Source organism: Notothenia rossii (genome assembly GCF_949606895.1).
Source record: "Notothenia rossii genome assembly, chromosome: 8".
Classification (NCBI taxonomy): domain Eukaryota; kingdom Metazoa; phylum Chordata; class Actinopteri; order Perciformes; family Nototheniidae; genus Notothenia; species Notothenia rossii.
The window spans coordinates 14084484-14102615 of NC_136906.1; the positions used below are offsets into that span (position 1 = coordinate 14084484).

Here is an 18132-nt window from a genome sequence, read left to right on the forward strand (position 1 = left end):
AAAGTGAGGCTGTCCACAAAACCTCACAAAGACTGAAGGAAAGAGGAGGAGTACAATGTGAGTCAGCTTTAGTATTTATTAGTGAGTTCATAATTGAAAAGGCCATGAAGACGAGCTTGGCATGCATTCTTATTTTCATTCAGCTTTTTGAAGGTAAGAGAAATTCACATTTTATTTTCCTCTTTCAAAAACTGATACGTGTCTATCCTGACAGCTGACATGAACATGTAATGTTCATACAGTGTAATCTGTTTTTATTTACGGGGATGTTTCATCAGACCAGTTGTGTGGCTTTGTTTAGAGCCATGTTAGGTATTAACAGTAAAGACTAAACATCCTTGTTTCTTTAATATTTATGTTGTATACACATTCCTTACTAAACAATCATTAAAATAATCGTGTTGCTCGTATTAAGCTATAAGTATTACGCTGAAGTTTGGTCAGGGAGGGTGAGATTGATAGACAAATGTTGAATCCTTTATTGTCTGGATTGTTATGCTTCGCCTACTTGTAGGGCGAAACCATTAAAGGGCCCAGAGTAACAGTTTCACGTGCTGCTAAATCTGAAACATGAATAAAAATGAAAATGAGAGTCAAATAATCTTTAGTTGGGACAGTTTTCACAGACAGATCACAGATTATGAAAGTTATAAAACTGTAGGATTTACAGTTTACCTTCAGGGATCAGACTTCTGAGGTTTGTATGACCGGTGGGAGAGTTGCTGGAGCATGCATCGTCGCAACATCGACACAGATCATCAATGCCATCGACATTTATCCATCTGATGATTAGAATACAGAATTAAATCATTGTTTTCCTTTCGCTTTGAGTTGAGGGCATTTACACCCAAATCCAATGTTGAAATAACCATTTATTTGTATACATATATTCCATGGGCAGCGTCAACATTCTAAAATATTCTTAAAGCTTACATTTAGCACATTCCTCTCACATGTGTACGGTTTCAGTCAAAATGCTGAGGTAAGCATCACTGTTACATTGATCTGGCTCTACAGAGACAGCATAGAAAATTCATTTTAGAAAGTATTTATCCTTATATTTACAGTAAACATTAGCCCTCATTAAAAATATGTTTCCTTAATTAAGTAACTTGATTACTTAAGCAGCAAGAAATATTAATAGCAACCATTTGAACCAGTTTTAGCTTATAAATACTTTTTAACATGAGCCTTTGTAAATGATACACTGACAAACCTTTTGCAATATTACAGTAAGGAGCAACAATTAACAAAAGTAATAAAAGCACCTTGAATTTATATAATTGCAGGCCTTGTTGACGGGTTTGCTCTTCTGCATTTCAGAGGTCGCTTTCAGCTGGCAAGTGATACAAATCTAATATAAGAGAGACCAAAGAAATGTCATTATACAACTTTGAAGCATTTCCAAACATGACAGTCATTCAGGTTATAGAAGTGGCTCACTGAGTTCCTTGTGTCCTGGGAAAACAGGAAGGCATCGAGCTGCAGCTGAAGAGTATAAGATCTTGTTCTTGGATTGAAAAGTGCATTTGATCCTTCCTCTTTGGCATCATTGAAGCACCCGACTAAACAAATTACACTTGAATGCATTTTAATCTGTATCCCAAAACAGGAGTGGATAGATTTGCAAGCTAAAGTAACAACTCAGGACTTTTTGAACCATCAAATTGTACCTCTAAAACATATTGACTACCCTAGTAGAGGTCTAGGTACTTTATTAGAATTCAGTCTCCAGTCAGAAAACCCAATGGGCCTGGACACAAAGTTATGAGACCATGTTTATATCTTAATGTTCAGGTCATTATATTGCCAGGACCCCATGGTAACTCCCCTTTTAAAAAAGAGGCTACTCATGTACAAAGGCTTTGTTGCAGTAACTGAAGTTCAAATATAAACTGGCTGTCCTCCAATACATCACCTTTATACAGCTGTTACAACTAAAGCAAATGACACCCCAGAAAATAAATGCCATGGTGTAGAACCGTTTTTAGCAACAGACAAAACTAAGAAAAAGACATGGAAGAACAATTGCAATTTTGAGTCCACTCCTAAATGTTTACAGTTAGATGGAACACTTTTGCTCATTAGAAAACAATTGTGTGCATTTCATTGTTTTTAGCTGTGAGCAGCTCATCAGTTTTCTTTGTGTATTGCAACATTAAAATGCAAACAAACTAAAGTTTGAATCATTTATTATCTCTTGGGTCCATTGTTTCAGAAAGGTCAGATTCTGTTGGACAGCGGGGGCACAGCCACAGTAACCGCAGCAGTTGGGAGGACTTCATCGAGTGCCGCTGTGTGGGTACTGTTCAGCACCGCTGCCTTCGACTGCAGGTGGGCCTCAGGAGAGGTTTTTTCTTGAAGTTCAGGAACTTCCTCAGCATCTTCATCTGTAGTCGCAGAATAAATGTGTAAATGTAAAAGGTGCATTCCAGAGCGCCATTTAAAAAAGGGTTAAGACTTTTCACATTTAACCTTTGTTTGTTCCACTTTTGTGTTCATCTTTATTCTGCTCAGAAGCTAAAGTCAGAACGTCCACCTGGTTTTGGGTCGATGATGAATCAGGAAGCAGTCCTTTCCTCTGATCTTTGACAGAAAAACAATTCAACATTAAGATTTCATCACGGGCAATTTTAATTTAGAGATTGTTAAAGGCTTCAAATGAACAAAGAATAATTCAATACCGGTATTGACCTACCAACTCTGTTTATTCCACCCCTCCACTGGCTGCCATACATTGTAGGTCTGCTGATTTGATCAAGAATGGAAGAACGCTCCTCTGCAGGTATGGGCTGGCTCTTCTGCTTGGCTGGCAAGACCATCATCGGACCCACTCTGGCCTGATGTTCCCACACTAAAACAAACCAGCATAATGCATGTTAACTCAGTTAACCAGCCATCATCATGTCTAAAACCTATGCCAAAACATGTCACAATTGATCATTATGACAACATCTGCAGCCAATATTCATCATACAAGTTTCTACAAGCTCCCCACCTGTACTGGTCTTCTGTCCACTCCTCCAGAGGGGTTCAGGCTCTTCTGGCTTCACAAACCCTCGAGGCCTAAACTTGCTCGGGCTGCTGGGCTTACCGGGAGTTTGCTCAACTCCAACTGGTCTTTTGCATTGCCCACATAAGTAGTCATTACCATCAGCGGACCGCCATCTGATAAATAAAAAAACATTCAGCACCAATACTTGTGTGATTTGACATATTTTAGACTGGATCTCACTTACCTTCCATTCACAAAAGTGCACGCCTTGTTTGGTGCATCTGCGTTATTTATTGGCACAGCATACAGGTGACATGTGATGTAGAGCTATGAGAAAAGCAGGTGTAGGGAAACATAATACATTTGATTTATACAGCACACTTTAAAGACAAACGTCATCTCAAGGTGCTTCACAAAGGGGAAAATAAGTAAAAAGATATCTAAAGGAGCATATTGGATAAAAAAAAAGGCAATATAAAAAATAAAAATAAAAGGTTAAGAGCATAAAAAGGTTTTAAAATAAATAAATAAAGTAAAGGCAGTCTGTAAAATGCAGTGTGGAACAGGTGGGTTTTGAGGCATATCCTAATAACTGAGTGATGCCGAGGTCCGTATGTTCTCTGGAAGCTGATTCCACAGACGTGGACCCAGGGAGGAGAAAGCACGCTTTCCCATGGTGACCAGTGACCAACATGCACACACACAATCATGTTTAAGGCAATTTAATAGAGCCTCACCTCCCCTCTGTCCTCATTATAAAATCTGAAGGCATCAATGGACATGTGGAGCTTGTCATCCTGTGTCCTGGCTAAGAATTGAGACCTTGAGCCTGGAAGCTGAGAGTCAACAAAGCACCTATGATGAGGAAAAACAAAAACAGCAACACTAAATTAGGAATCATTGACTACTATAACCAGAGTCCACATTACCCACAATGCAACTCCACCGCTAACATTTCTAGTCATATAGAGAGGCGAAGTCCCTCCCTTTCCGGGAGGACCTCCATGGGACCTTATTTCGAAAAAAGTTATGCATTGGAGAGTCAATGGGGAGAGAAAGATTACTTTTCGATTCCGTTTGAATTGTGCCACGAATTACACATGATGTTTGTCATTTTAAAAAATAATTTTGCAAGTCCAAAAAATAAAAGTGTGTCGTAAAATGAGTAAAAAAAAAACACTTTGTGTAAAACCGCTCAATGAACTACCTCTCCCGTTCCGCACCAACACCAAGACGGCCTTCACGTTGACACATTTCACTTCTTTCAAAAAGAGGCGAAAAGTATTAAAAGAGGTGAAAATCACTCCAAGTCTGGGCATGTTGAGAGCTGTACACACACAAAAAGGGGAGTTAGTCGTTTCCTAAGAGCCAGCATGCGGGAGCGGGATTAGTCTTTCTAGTTGCACATTTCTCATTGTGTTATATTTCAACAGTTTTACGAAAAACTGACTTTTGTGACGTGGAAATGATTTTTTTAAATTGACAATCATCATATGTGTAATTCGTTGCACAATTGAAACGGGGTCGAAAGATAATCTTTCTCTCTCCATTGACTTCAATACATAACTTTTCCGAAATAAGGTCCCATGGGTCGGAAGTAGATGGGCGGGACTTCGCCTCTCTATAGGAAAGTTCTGGAAGTCGTTTTTTAGAGTCAAAACTGCACAAATCTGACCTGTGCATTTGCCAATAGTGGCACAGAAATGAAGAACTAGAATACCAAAGATTAAAAGCAAATTGCTGTAAGCCTTAGCTATCGGCTAACTTGAAGACGACACTAAAGGACTGATCTTTTATTAACACGTCACTCGAGTCAGAATTGCTTGTGTCTGAATTAAACCACTTTAAGAGCCTTACACATTACAACAGCTTCCTCTAGGGTCAGAAAAACACTTTACTTTTTGCCATTTAGCAATTTGCAGCCTTACCCATTTTCAATGAAGGCATGCCTGGGGCTGGAGTGCATGTCAGGGCTCAGTGTAGCCACGCAGCTGCTCACAAATACTCGGAGCCCAATGTGATGCCCAATTCTGACCGAGGCCTCGATGCTGATGGGCTCACCGAGATGAAACACATTAGAGCCTCTTTTGTACTGCCAGTCACCTGCACACGGACAGAAAAAAGTACTAAGTGCAAATAGAGACATGACAACTCGTAACATGAGATTATCAAAACCCACTTGTCATGATTCTCAAGTTAAACTGCAACATTCCCACTGCAGCCTGGGTCGACATGAAGGGGATCCAGGTAGGCATGAGTGAAGAACTGGACAAACTGTAATTCCTAAGAAACAGAAACATGCATTTAAAAAAAAAAAAGACAGACATCATTCAAAGATGTTTACAATGTGAGCTTTAAAAACAAAGAGACAAAGACCTTTCGTAATGACATTCAATTGGAATTACAGCCTCCTCCATTCGAACAACACCATATGGAGAGGCCTCAGGAGAGTATATGAGCAGGTTTGTGTAGATCAGAGAGTCCTCAGTTACCTGTGGAGAGTAGACGTTTAAAACTAGAAGCTAATGAAATCATATTTGAAATGAAATATATTTTTTAAGTTACCCAGTGTCTGGTGCCGCACTCCACAAGTCCAACACTGATACTGTACTCATCTGCTGAAGACGCTGTAGCTCTGCAGTACTGGTTGTTGGTCTCTACTCCAAGGCGTATCTCGTCACCATCAACAGGAGCTCCAACCGCAAACATGTCGGCTTTGATAACAATCTCCAAAGAGTCTGGATGACAGGTCACTCTGATGGTGTTCACCTGCTGCGGTTCCTCAGCCGGAGACTTCTGCTGTTGCTGCCCGAGTTCTGACCTGCCTGTGTTCGCAAGGCTCTGAAACGAAGCATCTTGTGTGTAACGTGTGGGCGGGAAAGCAAAAGAGGTGCTAACACAGAGTCCTAGGATAACCTGAAATTGAAAGGCCTCCATAACTGAAACTGGTCGGCTGCTCTCTGTCTTCCTGACTGACTCACAGTAGGCCTATGGTTCAGGGTGAGCGGTGGAGCTTTTTAAACTCTAGCCGATCATTATCCTCAGCAGAGCAGCACACCTGCGTCCAATCAGACACTCATCAGCTTAATTGGCTGCACACTCTGAACTCAAAACATGAGGCTGATTGAGAGAGAGGTGAAGGGTTTATTAGAGGACTGACATGATGATACACACTCGTGTACAGTAGGTGGCGGTATGCAACCAAAAGCTGTTTGCGACCCGCCATTAAAAAAGAGAAGAAGAAGAAGAAGAAGAAGAAGAAGAAGAAGAAGAAGAAGAAGAAGAAGAAGAAGAGAGAGGTGAAGGGCGTTTTCACATGTTTAAAATGTGCATATATTTGCTTCATTGCTTGTTACTTTGGATTTAAAATAAAACGTTACTGTTGCAGTTAATGAAAACAATGCAGGAAGCATTTTTGACATCCCCCTGGATCCTTAATTTGTACACATCACATTATTATTGTGGTCTATGGTGTCATTTTATTATGTTTTTAAACTATCATTCATGTTTTGTTGATCTGTACAGACTAAATGAAATAAAATCAAATACAAAATGTAAAACTTGTGATTTTGAGCTACATAAATACAATTTGATCTGTGTTTGAAACATAAGACACATATACAAATCAATCCATGCAGTTCAAACAAAGAAAGTATTGAAAATGCCTCCAAATACTTAAAATCAAATGACTTACGAAATATAAAGTTCAAAACTATATTCTTAATTATCCATTTCAGATGTTCACCCTGTACTGTTGCCTAAATATTTTTCTGTTATTTTAGATTGATCCATTTTGGTTTTTTCTGTTCATACTTTTTAGTTTTTTTCAGTCCAGAGGGCCGTTATTGGAAATGTTCGAGTTGAAAGGGGGAGACAGAGGGGAGGACATGCCATAAAAGTTTGGCTGGTTCAGGATTCAAACTGGTTTACTAGGCAGCGGTGGCTGCATATGGGCTTCCAGCTCTAACCACTGACATATCAGGCGAACCCATTCTTATCAAGGGTTATCGACCTAACCTCTTTCACTCTTTCCTATTATTATCTCCTTTATATTTGGACACATTGTATTGTCTTGTATGTGAATAGCACTTGTTTTGGTGCGCTCAAAACACAACCTAAGCTTTAAAAAAATATTTGTATTATTATTTATGAGAGCTTCTGAATCGGACTCTGCCGGCGTACATGTTTACAGGACACCAACTTATAATATATATCCACCCCTTTGCTGCTGATGACTCTCCTCCTGACCTGCACTTTCACACTCATCTTGCAGACACCAGACATATCCAGTGATACAACATGAAAGTGATGTTATCATATCTTCTTTTCTCACTTGATAATATCACAACAGGATCGCTATAAGAAGACTTACTATGATACTATAAAAAAGTGTTATAGATAAAGTACTTTGTGGTGAGCAATGTTTATTATTGATAGCAAATACTGAGCTTTTTTTTTTTCGAAGGGTTTGTTTGAGTAATTTTACACATTAGTGGTGTTAATCCAGTGGATGAGTCTGATTCAGTTCAGAAATTAAGATAAACATCAGTGTGTGCAAAACCAACTGCAACGTTTCAACGGCAGTTCTTGCTTTTATTTCCCCTTCCTGCTCAGAGGTGAAGAACAATAAATAAAGTGAGGCTGTCCACAAAACCTAACAAAGACTGAAAGAAAGAGGAGGAGTACAATGTGAGTCAGCTTTAGTATTTATTAGTGAGTTCATAACTGAAAAGGCCATGAAGACGAGCTTGGCATGCATTCTTATTTTCATTCAGCTTTTTGAAGGTAGGAGAAATTCACCTTTTATTTTCCTCTTTCAAAAACTGACACGTGTCTGTCCTGACAGCTGACATCAACATGTAATGTTCATACAGTGTAATCTGTTTTTATTTACGGGGATGTTTCATCAGGCCAGTTGTGTGGCTTTGTTTAGAGCCATGTTAGGTATTAACAGTAAAGACTAAACATCCTTGTTTCTTTAATATTTATGTTGTATACACATTCCTTACTAAACAATCATTAAAATAATCGTGTTGCTCGTATTAAGCTATAAGTATTACGCTGAAGTTTGGTCAGGGAGGGTGAGATTGATAGACAAATGTTGAATCCTTTATTGTCTGGATTGTTATGCTTCGCCTACTTGTAGGGCGAAACCACTAAAGGGCCCAGAGTAACAGTTTCACGTGCCACCAAATCTGAAACATGAATAAAAATGAAAGTGAGAGTCAAATAATATTTAGTTGGGACAGTTTTCACAGACAGATCACAGATTATGAAAGTTATAAAACTGTAGGATATACAGTTTACCTTCAGGGATCAGACTTCCGAGGTTTGTATGACCGGTGGGAGAGTTGCTGGAGCATGCATCGTCGCAACATCGACACACATCATCAATGCCATCGACATTTATCCATCTGATGATTAGAATACAGAATTAAATCATTGTTTTACTTTCGCTTTGAGTTAAGGGCATTTACACCCAAATCCAATGTTGAAATAACCATTTATTTATATACATATATTCCAAGGGCAGCGTCAACATTCTAAAGTATTCTAAAAGCTTACATTTAGCACATTCCTCTCACATGTGTACGGTTTCAGTCAAAATGCTGAGGTAAGCATCACTGTTACATTGATCTGGCTGTACAGAGACAGCATGGAAAATTCATTTTAGAAAGTATTTATCCTTATATTTACAGTAAACGTTAGACCTCGTTAAAAATATGTTTCCTTAATTAAGTAACTTGATTACTTAAGCAGCAAGAAATATTAATAGCAACAATTTGAACCAGTTTTAGCTTATAAATACTTTTTAACATGAGCCTTTGTAAATGATACACTGACAAACCTTTTGCAATATTACAGTAAGGAGCAACAATTAACAAAATAATAAAAGCACCTTGAATTTATATAATTGCAGGCCTTGTTGACGGGTCTGCTCTTCTGCATTTCAGAGGTCGCTTTCAGCTGGCAAGTGATACAAATCTAATATAAGAGAGACCAAAGAAATGTCATTATACAACTTTGAAGCATTTCCAAACATGACAGTCATTCAGGTTATAGAAGTGGCTCACTGAGTTCCTTGTGTCCTGGGGAAACAGGAAGGCATCGAGCTGCAGCTGAAGAGTATAAGATCTTGTTCTGGGATTGAAAAGTGCATTTGATCCTTCCTCTTTGGCATCATTGAAGCACCTGACGAAACAAATTACATTTGAATGCATTTTAATCCGTACCCCAAAACAGGAGTGAATAGATTTGCTAAGCTAAAGTAACAACTCAGGACTTTGTAAACCATCAAATTGTACCTCTAAAACATTGACTACCCTAGTAGAGGTCTAGGTACTTTATTAGAATTCAGTCTCCAGTCAGAAAACCCAATGGGCCTGGACACAAAGTTATGAGACCATGTTTATATCTTAATGTTCAGGTCATTATATTGCCAGGACCCCATGGTAACTCCCCTTTTAAAAAAGAGGCTACTCATGTACAAAGGCTTTGTTGCAGCAACTGAAGTTCAAATATAAACTGGCTGACCTCCAATACATCACCTTTATACAGCTGTTACAACTAAAGCAAATGACACCCCAGAAAATAAATGCCATGGTGTAGTACCGTTTTTAGCAGCAGACAAACCCAAGAAAAGACATGGAAGACGAATTGCAATTTTGAGTCCACTCCTAAATGTTTACAGTTATATGGAACACTTTTGCTCATTAGGAAACAATTGTTTGCATTTAGTTGTTTTTAGCTGTGAGTAGGTCATCAGTTTTCTTTGTGTATTGCAACATTAAAAAGCAAACAAATTAAAGTTTGAATCATTTATTCTTTGGGTCCATTGTTTCAGAAAGGTCAGATTCTGTTGCAGTGGTGTTGGACAGCGGGGGCACAGCCACAGTAACCGCAGCAGTTGGGAGGACTTCATCGAGTGCCGCTGTGTGGGTACTGTTCAGCACCGCTGCCTTCGACTGCAGGTGGGCCTCAGGAGAGGTTTTTTCTAGAAGTACAGGAACTTCCTCAGCATCTTCATCTGTAGTCACAGAATAAATGTGTTACTGTAAAAGGTGCTTTCCAGAGTGCCATTTAAAAAAGGGTTAAGACTTTTCACATTTAACCTTTGTCTGTTCCATTTTCGTCTTAGTCTTTATTTTGATCAGAAGCTAAAGTCAGAACGTCCACCTGGTTTTGGGTCGATGATGAATCAGGAAGCATTCCTTTCCTCTGATCTTTGACAGAAAAACAATTCAACATTAAGATTTCATCATGGGCAATTTTAATTTAGATATTGTTAAAGGCTTCAAATGAACAAAGAATAATTCAATACCGGTATTGACTTACCAACTCCGTTTATTCCACCCCTCCACTGGCTGCCATACATTGTAGATCTGCTGATTTGATCAAGAATGGAAGAAGACTCCTCTGCAGGTATGGGCCGGCTTTTATGTTTGGCTGGCAAGACCATCATCGGACCCACTCTGGCCTGATGTTCCCACACTAACACAAACCAGCATAATGCATGTTAATTCAGTTAGTCAGCCATCATCATGTCTAAAACCTATGCCAAAACATGTCACAATTGATCATTATGACAACATCTGCAGCCAATATTCATCATACAAGTTTCTACAAGCTCCCCACCTGTACTGGTCTTCTGTCCGCTCCTCCAGAGGGGTTCAGGCTCTTCTGGCTTCACAAACCCTCGAGGCCTAAACTTGCTCGGGCTGCTGGGCTTACTCGGAGTTTGCTCAACTCCAACTGGTCTTTTGCATTGCCCACATAAGTAGTCATTAACATCAGCGGACCGCCATCTGATAAATTAAAAAACATTCAGCACCGATACTTTGTTTTTTGTGTGTAATTTGACATATTTTAGACTGGATCTCACTTACCTTCCATTCACAAAAGTGCACGCCTTGTTTGTTGCTTCTGCGTTATTTATTGGCACAGCATACAGGTGACATGTGATGTAGAGCTATGAGAAAAGCAGGTGTAGGGAAACATAATACATTTGATTTGAACGGCACACGTTAAAGACAAACGTCATCTCAAGATGCGTCACAAAGCTATAAGGAAAAAATAAATAAAAAGATATCTAAAGGAGCATATGATAAAAAAAGGCAATATAAAAAATAAAAAAGGTTAAGAGCATAAAAAGGATTAAAAATAAAAAAATAAAGTAAAGGAGAGTCTGTAAAATGCGGTGTGGAACAGGTGGGTCTTGAGGCATATCCTAATAACTGAGTGATGCCGAGGTCCGTATGTCCTCTGGAAGCCGATTCCACAGACGTGGACCCAGGGAGGAGAAAGCACGCTTTCCCATGGTGACAAAGAACAACGTGCACACACAATCATGTTTAAGGCAATTTAATAGAGCCTCACCTCCCCTCTGTCCTCATTATAAAATCTGAAGGCATCAATGGACATGTGGAGCTTGTCATCCTGTGTCCTGGCTAAGAATTGAGACCTTGAGCCTGGAAGCTGAGAGTCAACAAAGCACCTATGATGAGGAAAAACAAAAAGAGCAACACTAAATTAGCACTCATTGACTACTATAACCAGAGTCCACATTACCCACAATGCAACTCCACCGCTAACATTTCTAGTCATATAGAGAGGCGAAGTCCCTCCCTTTCCAGGGGACCTCCATGGGACCTTATTTCGAAAAAAGTTATGCATTGAAGTCAATGGGGAAAGAAAGATTACCTTTCGATCCCGTTTGAATTGTGCCACGAATTACACATATGATGTTTCTCAGGTTTAAAAAGATAATTTTGCAAGTCAAAAAAATAAGAGTATGTCGTAAAATGACTAAAAACCGCTTATGTGTAAAACCGCTCAATGAACTACATCTCCCGTCCCGCACCAACACCAAAACGGCCGTCACGTTGGCACATTTCACTTCTTTCTTTCAGAATGAGGTGAAAGGTATTAAAAGAGGTTAAAATCACTACAAGTCTGGGCATGTTGAGAGCTGTACATACACACAAGGGGAGTTAGTCGGTTCCATAAGAGCCAGCATGCGGGACCGGGATTCTTTTCATCGTGTTATATTGCAACAGTTTTACGACAAACTGACTTTTTACATGGAAATTATTTTTTAAAATTGACAATCACCACATGTGTAATTCGTTGCACAATTGAAACGGGGTCGAAAGATAATCTTTTTCTCTCCAATACATAATTTTTCCGAAATAAGGTCCCATCGGTCGGAAGTAGATGGGCAGGACTTCGCCTCTATAGGCAAGTTCTGGAAGTAGTTCTTTAGAGTCAGAACTGCACAAATCTGACCTGTGCATTTGCCAATAGTGGTACAGAAAGGAAGCACTAGAATACCAAAGATTAAAAGCAAACTGCTGTAAGCCTTAGCTAACTTGAAGACGACACTAAAGGACTGATGTTTTATTTACCTGTCACTCGAGTCAGCATTGCTCGTGTCTGAATTAAACCACTTGAAGAGCCTTACACATTACAACAACTCCCTCTAGGGTCAGAAAAACACTTTACTTTTTGCCATTTAGCAATTTGCAGCCTTACCCATTTTCAATGAAGGCATGCCTGGGGCTGGAGTGCATATCAGGGCTCAGTGTAGCCACGCAGCTGCTCACAAACACTCGGAGCCCAATGTGATGCCCAATTCTGACCGAGGCCTCGATGCTGATGGGCTCACCGAGATGAAACACATTAGAGCCTCTTTTGTACTGCCAGTCACCTGCACACGAACAGAAAAAAGTACTAAGTGCAAATAGAGACATGACAACTCGTAACATGAGATTATCAAAACCCACTTGTCATGATTCTCAAGTTAAACTGCAACATTTCCACTGCAGCCTGGGTCGACATGAAGGGGATCCAGGTAGGCATGAGTGAAGAACTGGACAAACTGTAATTCCTAAGAAACAGAAACATGCATTAAAAAAAAAAAAAAGACAGACATCATTCAAAGATGTTTACAATGTGAGCTTTAAAAACAAAAAGACACAAAGACCTTTCGTAATGACATTCAATTGGAATTACAGCCTCCTCCATTCGAACAACACCATATGGAGAGGCCTCAGGAGAGTATATGAGGAGGTTTGTGTAGATCAGAGAGTCCTCAGTTACCTGTGGAGAGTAGACGTGTTTAAAACTAGAAGCTATAATGAATCATATTTGAAATGAAATATATTTGAAAGTTACCCAGTGTCTGGTGCCGCACTCCACAAGTCCAACACTGATACTGTACTCATCTGCTGAAGACGCTGTAGCTCTGCAGTACTGGTTGTTGGTCTCTACTCCAAGGCGTATCTCGTCACCATCAACAGGAGCTCCAACCGCAAACATGTCGGCTTTGATAACAATCTCCAAAGAGTCTGGATGACAGGTCACTCTGATGGTGTTCACCTGCTGCGGTTCCTCAGCCGGAGACTTCTGCTGCCCGAGTTCTGACCTGCCTGTGTTCGCAAGGCTCTGAAACGAAGCATCTTGTGTCGGCGGGAAAGCAAAAGAGGTGCTAACACAGAGTCCTAGGATAACCTGAAATTGAAAGGCCTTCATAACTGAAACTGGTCGGCTGCTCTCTGTCTTCCTGACTGACTCACAGTAGGCCTATGGTTCAGGGTGAGCGGTGGAGCTTTTTAAACTAGCCAATCATTATCCTCATCAGAGCAGCACACCTGCGTCCAATGAGACACTCATCAGCTTAATTGGCTGCACACTCTGAACTCAAAACATGAGGCTGATGGAGAGAGAGGTGAAGGGCGTTTTCACATGTTTAAAATGTGCATATATATTTGCTTCATTGCTTGTTTCTTTGGATTTTAAATAAACTGTTAGTGTTGCAGTTCATGAAAACTATGCAAGAAGCATTTTGACATCCCCCCCGGATCCTTAATTTGTACACACTATCACATTATTATTGTGTTCTATGGTGTCATTTTATTATGTTTTTAAACTATCATTCATGTTTTGTTGATCTGTACAGACTAAATGAAATAAAATCAAATACAAATGTAAAACTTGTGATTTTGAGCTACATAAATACAATTTGATCAGTGTTTGAAACATGAGACACATATACAAATCAAGTCATGCAGTTCAAACAAAGAAAGTATTGAAAATGCCTTAAAAATACTTAAAATCAAATGACTTACGAAATATAAAGTTCAAAACTATATTCTTAATTATCCATTTCAGATGTTCACCCTGTACTGTTGCCTAAATATTTTATGTTATTTTAGATTGATCCATTTTGTTTTTTCTGTTCATACTTTTTAGTTTCTTTCGGTCCAGAGGGCCGTTATTGGAGGTGTTAGAGTTGAAAGGGGGAGACAGAGGGGAGGACATGCCAGAAATGTTCGGCTGGTTCAGGATTCAAACTGGTTTACTAGGCAGCGGTGGCTGCATATGGGCTTCCAGCTCTAACCACTGACATATCAGGCGAACCCATTCTTACCAAGGGTTATTGACCTAACCTCTTTCACTCTTTCCTATTATTATCTCCTTTATATTTGGACACATTGTATTGTCTTGTATGTGAATAGCACTTGTTTTGGTGCGCTCAAAACACAACCCAAGCTTTAAAAATATATATTTATTATTATTTATGAGAGCTTCTGAATCGAACTGTGCCGGCGTACATGTTTACAGGACACTAACTTATAATATATATCCACCCTGATCCACCACAGGTGATTCAGTGTCTCCAGATGTTGGGGCTATCTCCAGTGTTCCCAGAATGTTTACGTCAGCCCCCCAATATGTGGATTAACACTGTAAGCTAGTTAAAAGGTCTATCGAGAGAGAGAGAGAGGCTGGTCAGAATTTATGTGGAGTCCACCACCGTGCAGTCCGAACCTCTGGCTGCTGTGACTTGTGATGTGAAATTCTCCGGCCGATACTTGTAATAAACTACCAGTGTTTGACATCAAAGCTCCAACTCTCCTCGTATCTCTCTGAGTCCTGACTCTCCATTGCTGCAGAAGTTTCCCTTACAAATACAATGTGAGAGTCAGCTTAGTATTTATTAGTGAGTTCATGACTGAAAAGGCCATGAAGACGAGCTTGGCATGCATTCTTATTTTCATTCAGCTTTTTGAAGGTAAGAGAAATTCACATTTTATATTCCTCTTTCAAAAACTGATATGTGTATCCTGACAGCTGGCATCAACATGTAATGTTCATACAGTGTAATCTGTTTTTATTTACGGGGATGTTTCATCAGGCCAGTTGTGTGGCTTTGTTTAGAGCCATGTTAGGTATTAACAGTAAAGACTAAACATCCTTGTTTCTTTAATGTTTATGTTGTATACACATTCCTTACTAAACAATCATTAAAATAATAGTGTTGCTCGTATTAAGCTATAAGTATTACACTGAAGTTTGGTCAGGGAGGGTGAGAGATTGATAGACAAATGTTGAATCCTTTATTGTCTGGATTGTTATGCTTCGCCTACTTGCAGGGCAAAACCATCAAAGGGCCCAGAGTTACAGTTTCACGTGCAGCTAAATCTGAAACATGAATAAAAAGGAAAGTGAGTCAAATAATCTTTAGTTGGGACAGTTTTCACAGACAGATCACAGATTATGAAAGTTATAAAACTGTAGGATTTATAGTTTACCTTCAGGGATCAGACTTCCGAGGTTTACAGTACTCAAGTTGTAAAAAAAAATCAAGGGGGATGGTGGATTTGATCATATGGGGACATAATTGGTGCTGATAACCCGCAGAGGGTGGGAGACCAACCAGCATAAAGATAATTATTATACTCCTAAAACAACATGCATGTTATGGAGGTTCAGATACTCCTTTCATTGCTCTTGACCAAGACACCTCAGAATTAGAGTCGGTCCCCGGGCTGCCATGGCACCACTAACATTTAGGGTAAAAGACAGAGGACAATTAGTGCAAAATCTTTTTTTCACTTTAATTTAAAGGGGGGGAGGGGACACAAAAATGTGGTTATAATGGAAGTCTATTGTACAAATCTTGGTTAACAGTCCCTCATTTATTATTCAGATGGATCAGCTGATTATACTAATAACAGAGTCAAAATAGTTTTTAGACTATTGAATTATAGTGTATTTTTTCAAAAAAGCAGTTACTGGTATACGATCAAGACTGGTATCTAAAGGGTTACATTTTTATTGTAATCAATGAAATCAATATGTAAATTAAACACTTCATGAAAAATCTGAGGAAAAAAATTAAAAATATTGATCCGTCATCATTTTATTGCAGTTCAAATACAAATATTTTATGTTAACATTCCCAATGTTACTTTTTTAAAAAGGGCATTAAGTGTAGATTGAAATTGTTTGCAAAATATGAATATATATTAAAAGATTATACAGATAATAGAAAATAGGACCAATGTTGTCAATGGCTGCCTACTCCACTCTCCCCCATCTCATAGAAGTTTCCAAAGATTTTCATAATCATGCTTTTTGGTCTCAATTTTTCTGGCTCTTGCTTTCGGATTGTTAGCTAAGCAATGGCTTTGAAGCCAAGTCTTGACATATATCTCTGAACTTGTTCAGTGGAACGCACTTGATGAAAAGCAAGACACTTTCCATCTGATGAAGGCAAATGCCTTCCCAGATGTAAAAAAGTAGAAAACATTACATGCAGTTATAACTGCCAAAACAAACATTATCTACACTATTATGGCCCCTGTTAAAAATGTTTGTAATGTTATCTACTGGAAGTTGGTCGAAGGAATGCCTCCTCATCCAGAAGCTGAAGGAGCAGACCCGAGAAGCCGAGTGCATGCGCGAAGCACACACAATGGCGACGTCAGAGTTCCCGTTAGCAAGCAAATCTAAATCTCTTCGGTCAAAATAATTTCCCTTTAGCGCAATACCGCTTCAGTTGCGCCACTTATGTGACAGACAAGAAGAGTATGCGACAGACAAGAATAGTCAATTCTAATGTCTAACACTTAATGTGGAGAAAGAGATGTGCTGTATGGGTTGATTGTGCGTTGATCTGTTGCTAATGCCTCGGGGTTCCGGTGGGCATGTAAACAAATGCATAATGCTGCGCTATACTTTGTGGCCTCACCCACTTGGATAGCGACACTTATTGTTTAGGTCACGGTGTCTTTTAATAAGCAGATAGTCATATCATTAGCTAGAACTAGCTGGATCTGATCGATATGGACATAAACGCGAGTGAAGTCTAATCTGGCGGGAGAGAGAGATCAGCTGCTGCTGACGAGTCGACACGCAGCTCTGCATGATCACATGCAGCGGTGAGCGGAACAAAACACACACTTCAGGTTAGAACACGTAGCTATTTTAATTACCTACCTAAACTAGTTATAGATATGTTTAGTTTTACTGTTGGGTCACTCATTACTGGATCCGCGAGCTGCATGATACTGGCATAATAGATTGGCCTATCGGGCAACCAGCAGGTGAGGCTTCATTGCCCAAGCTAAATACTAGATGGCCCCGGGCCATCGGGCAGTCCTTAATGTCGAGCCCTGGCTGACATGCTTTTTACCTCTAGGGAGCTTCTAGTTGTGGTTAAAATGTTCATCTGACTAAACCCACGTTCGCACTCAGCTGTGGAGATGACAAGAGTGTTCACTGCTTGAAGGAGGGGTTTCAGCTCTTCTGGTGCTGGTGGTATCATTTCATCAACAGTTTTGAGTCTTACCAGCTAGCTAACACGAGAGAAAAACGTAGCTAAACTCCAAACTAAGTTGTTATTGTTGCTTATGTCCATAGATTCCGCCTTTGGTGAGTAAAGTAATGAGTAATGACAAAGATTACCGACTCTTGACTTACCTGAAATGTTATTTTTAGTATGTTTAAATATGAAGTCCCTCAGATTGCGTTGTCCTCCTGGTCGCTTGGCCATTGTGATGACCGTTAACTGCGCTTCTGGCATCATTCAAACAGGCGCATCACGGCGCTCTGGCGCCCTCTAGGGCACTCGCATAGCATAGCGTCAGTGACTTGGTAAAAATGTCATTGCGTGTGTGCGTGCTCCCTCGCCCACAGCATTTTACTAAAAATGCGCAAAATTAATGTTGAAATAGCAGTAATACCAGTGCCACGTTCATTGATAAAATGAAATAAGGGGTGGGAAGGGGAAATGGCAGTTTTAGAAGGGGGATGATTTTGACCGTTTTTATTTCAGGGGGGATGCCATCCCC

At 39.7% G+C, this 18132-nt stretch overlaps 1 protein-coding gene and 2 long non-coding RNA genes across 3 annotated transcripts; all 3 read right to left on the bottom strand.

The window, feature by feature from the left end:
• Window positions 1-2175: 2175 nt before the first annotated feature.
• On the bottom strand, window positions 2176-10946 carry LOC307017045 (uncharacterized protein). Its single transcript, XM_079646478.1, has 5 exons — window positions 10882-10946; window positions 10631-10800; window positions 2699-2854; window positions 2476-2586; window positions 2176-2390 (listed from the first exon to the last, which is right to left on the bottom strand). The coding sequence occupies exons 3-5, from the start codon at window positions 2823-2825 to the stop codon at window positions 2224-2226; spliced, it is 405 nt and encodes a 134-aa protein (XP_079502604.1). The 5' UTR covers window positions 2826-2854; window positions 10631-10800; window positions 10882-10946; the 3' UTR covers window positions 2176-2223.
• On the bottom strand, window positions 4934-5481 carry LOC307017050. The gene is made up of 3 exons (XR_013802003.1): window positions 5372-5481; window positions 5175-5278; window positions 4934-5098 (listed from the first exon to the last, which is right to left on the bottom strand). It is a non-coding gene; the product is annotated as an uncharacterized lncRNA (long non-coding RNA).
• A 1584-nt stretch (window positions 10947-12530) lies between the features above and the next one.
• Window positions 12531-17109, bottom strand: LOC307017049. The gene is made up of 4 exons (XR_013802002.1): window positions 15589-17109; window positions 12978-15478; window positions 12778-12881; window positions 12531-12701 (listed from the first exon to the last, which is right to left on the bottom strand). It is a non-coding gene; the product is annotated as an uncharacterized lncRNA (long non-coding RNA).
• Window positions 17110-18132: the final 1023 nt, after the last annotated feature.

Bases quoted from the DNA above. Each gene is read 5' to 3' on its own strand.
- LOC307017045 (XM_079646478.1), bottom strand. From the start codon at position 2,825: ATGATGGTCTTGCCAGCCAAGCAGAAGAGCCAGCCCATACCTGCAGAG. The intron at 2,587-2,698 runs GTAGGTCAATAC...TTTCTGTCAAAG, and splicing joins GGGTGGAATAAACAGAGTTG to ATCAGAGGAAAGGACTGCTT. The intron at 2,391-2,475 runs GTTAAATGTGAA...CTGCGACTACAG, and splicing joins CAAAAGTGGAACAAACAAAG to ATGAAGATGCTGAGGAAGTT.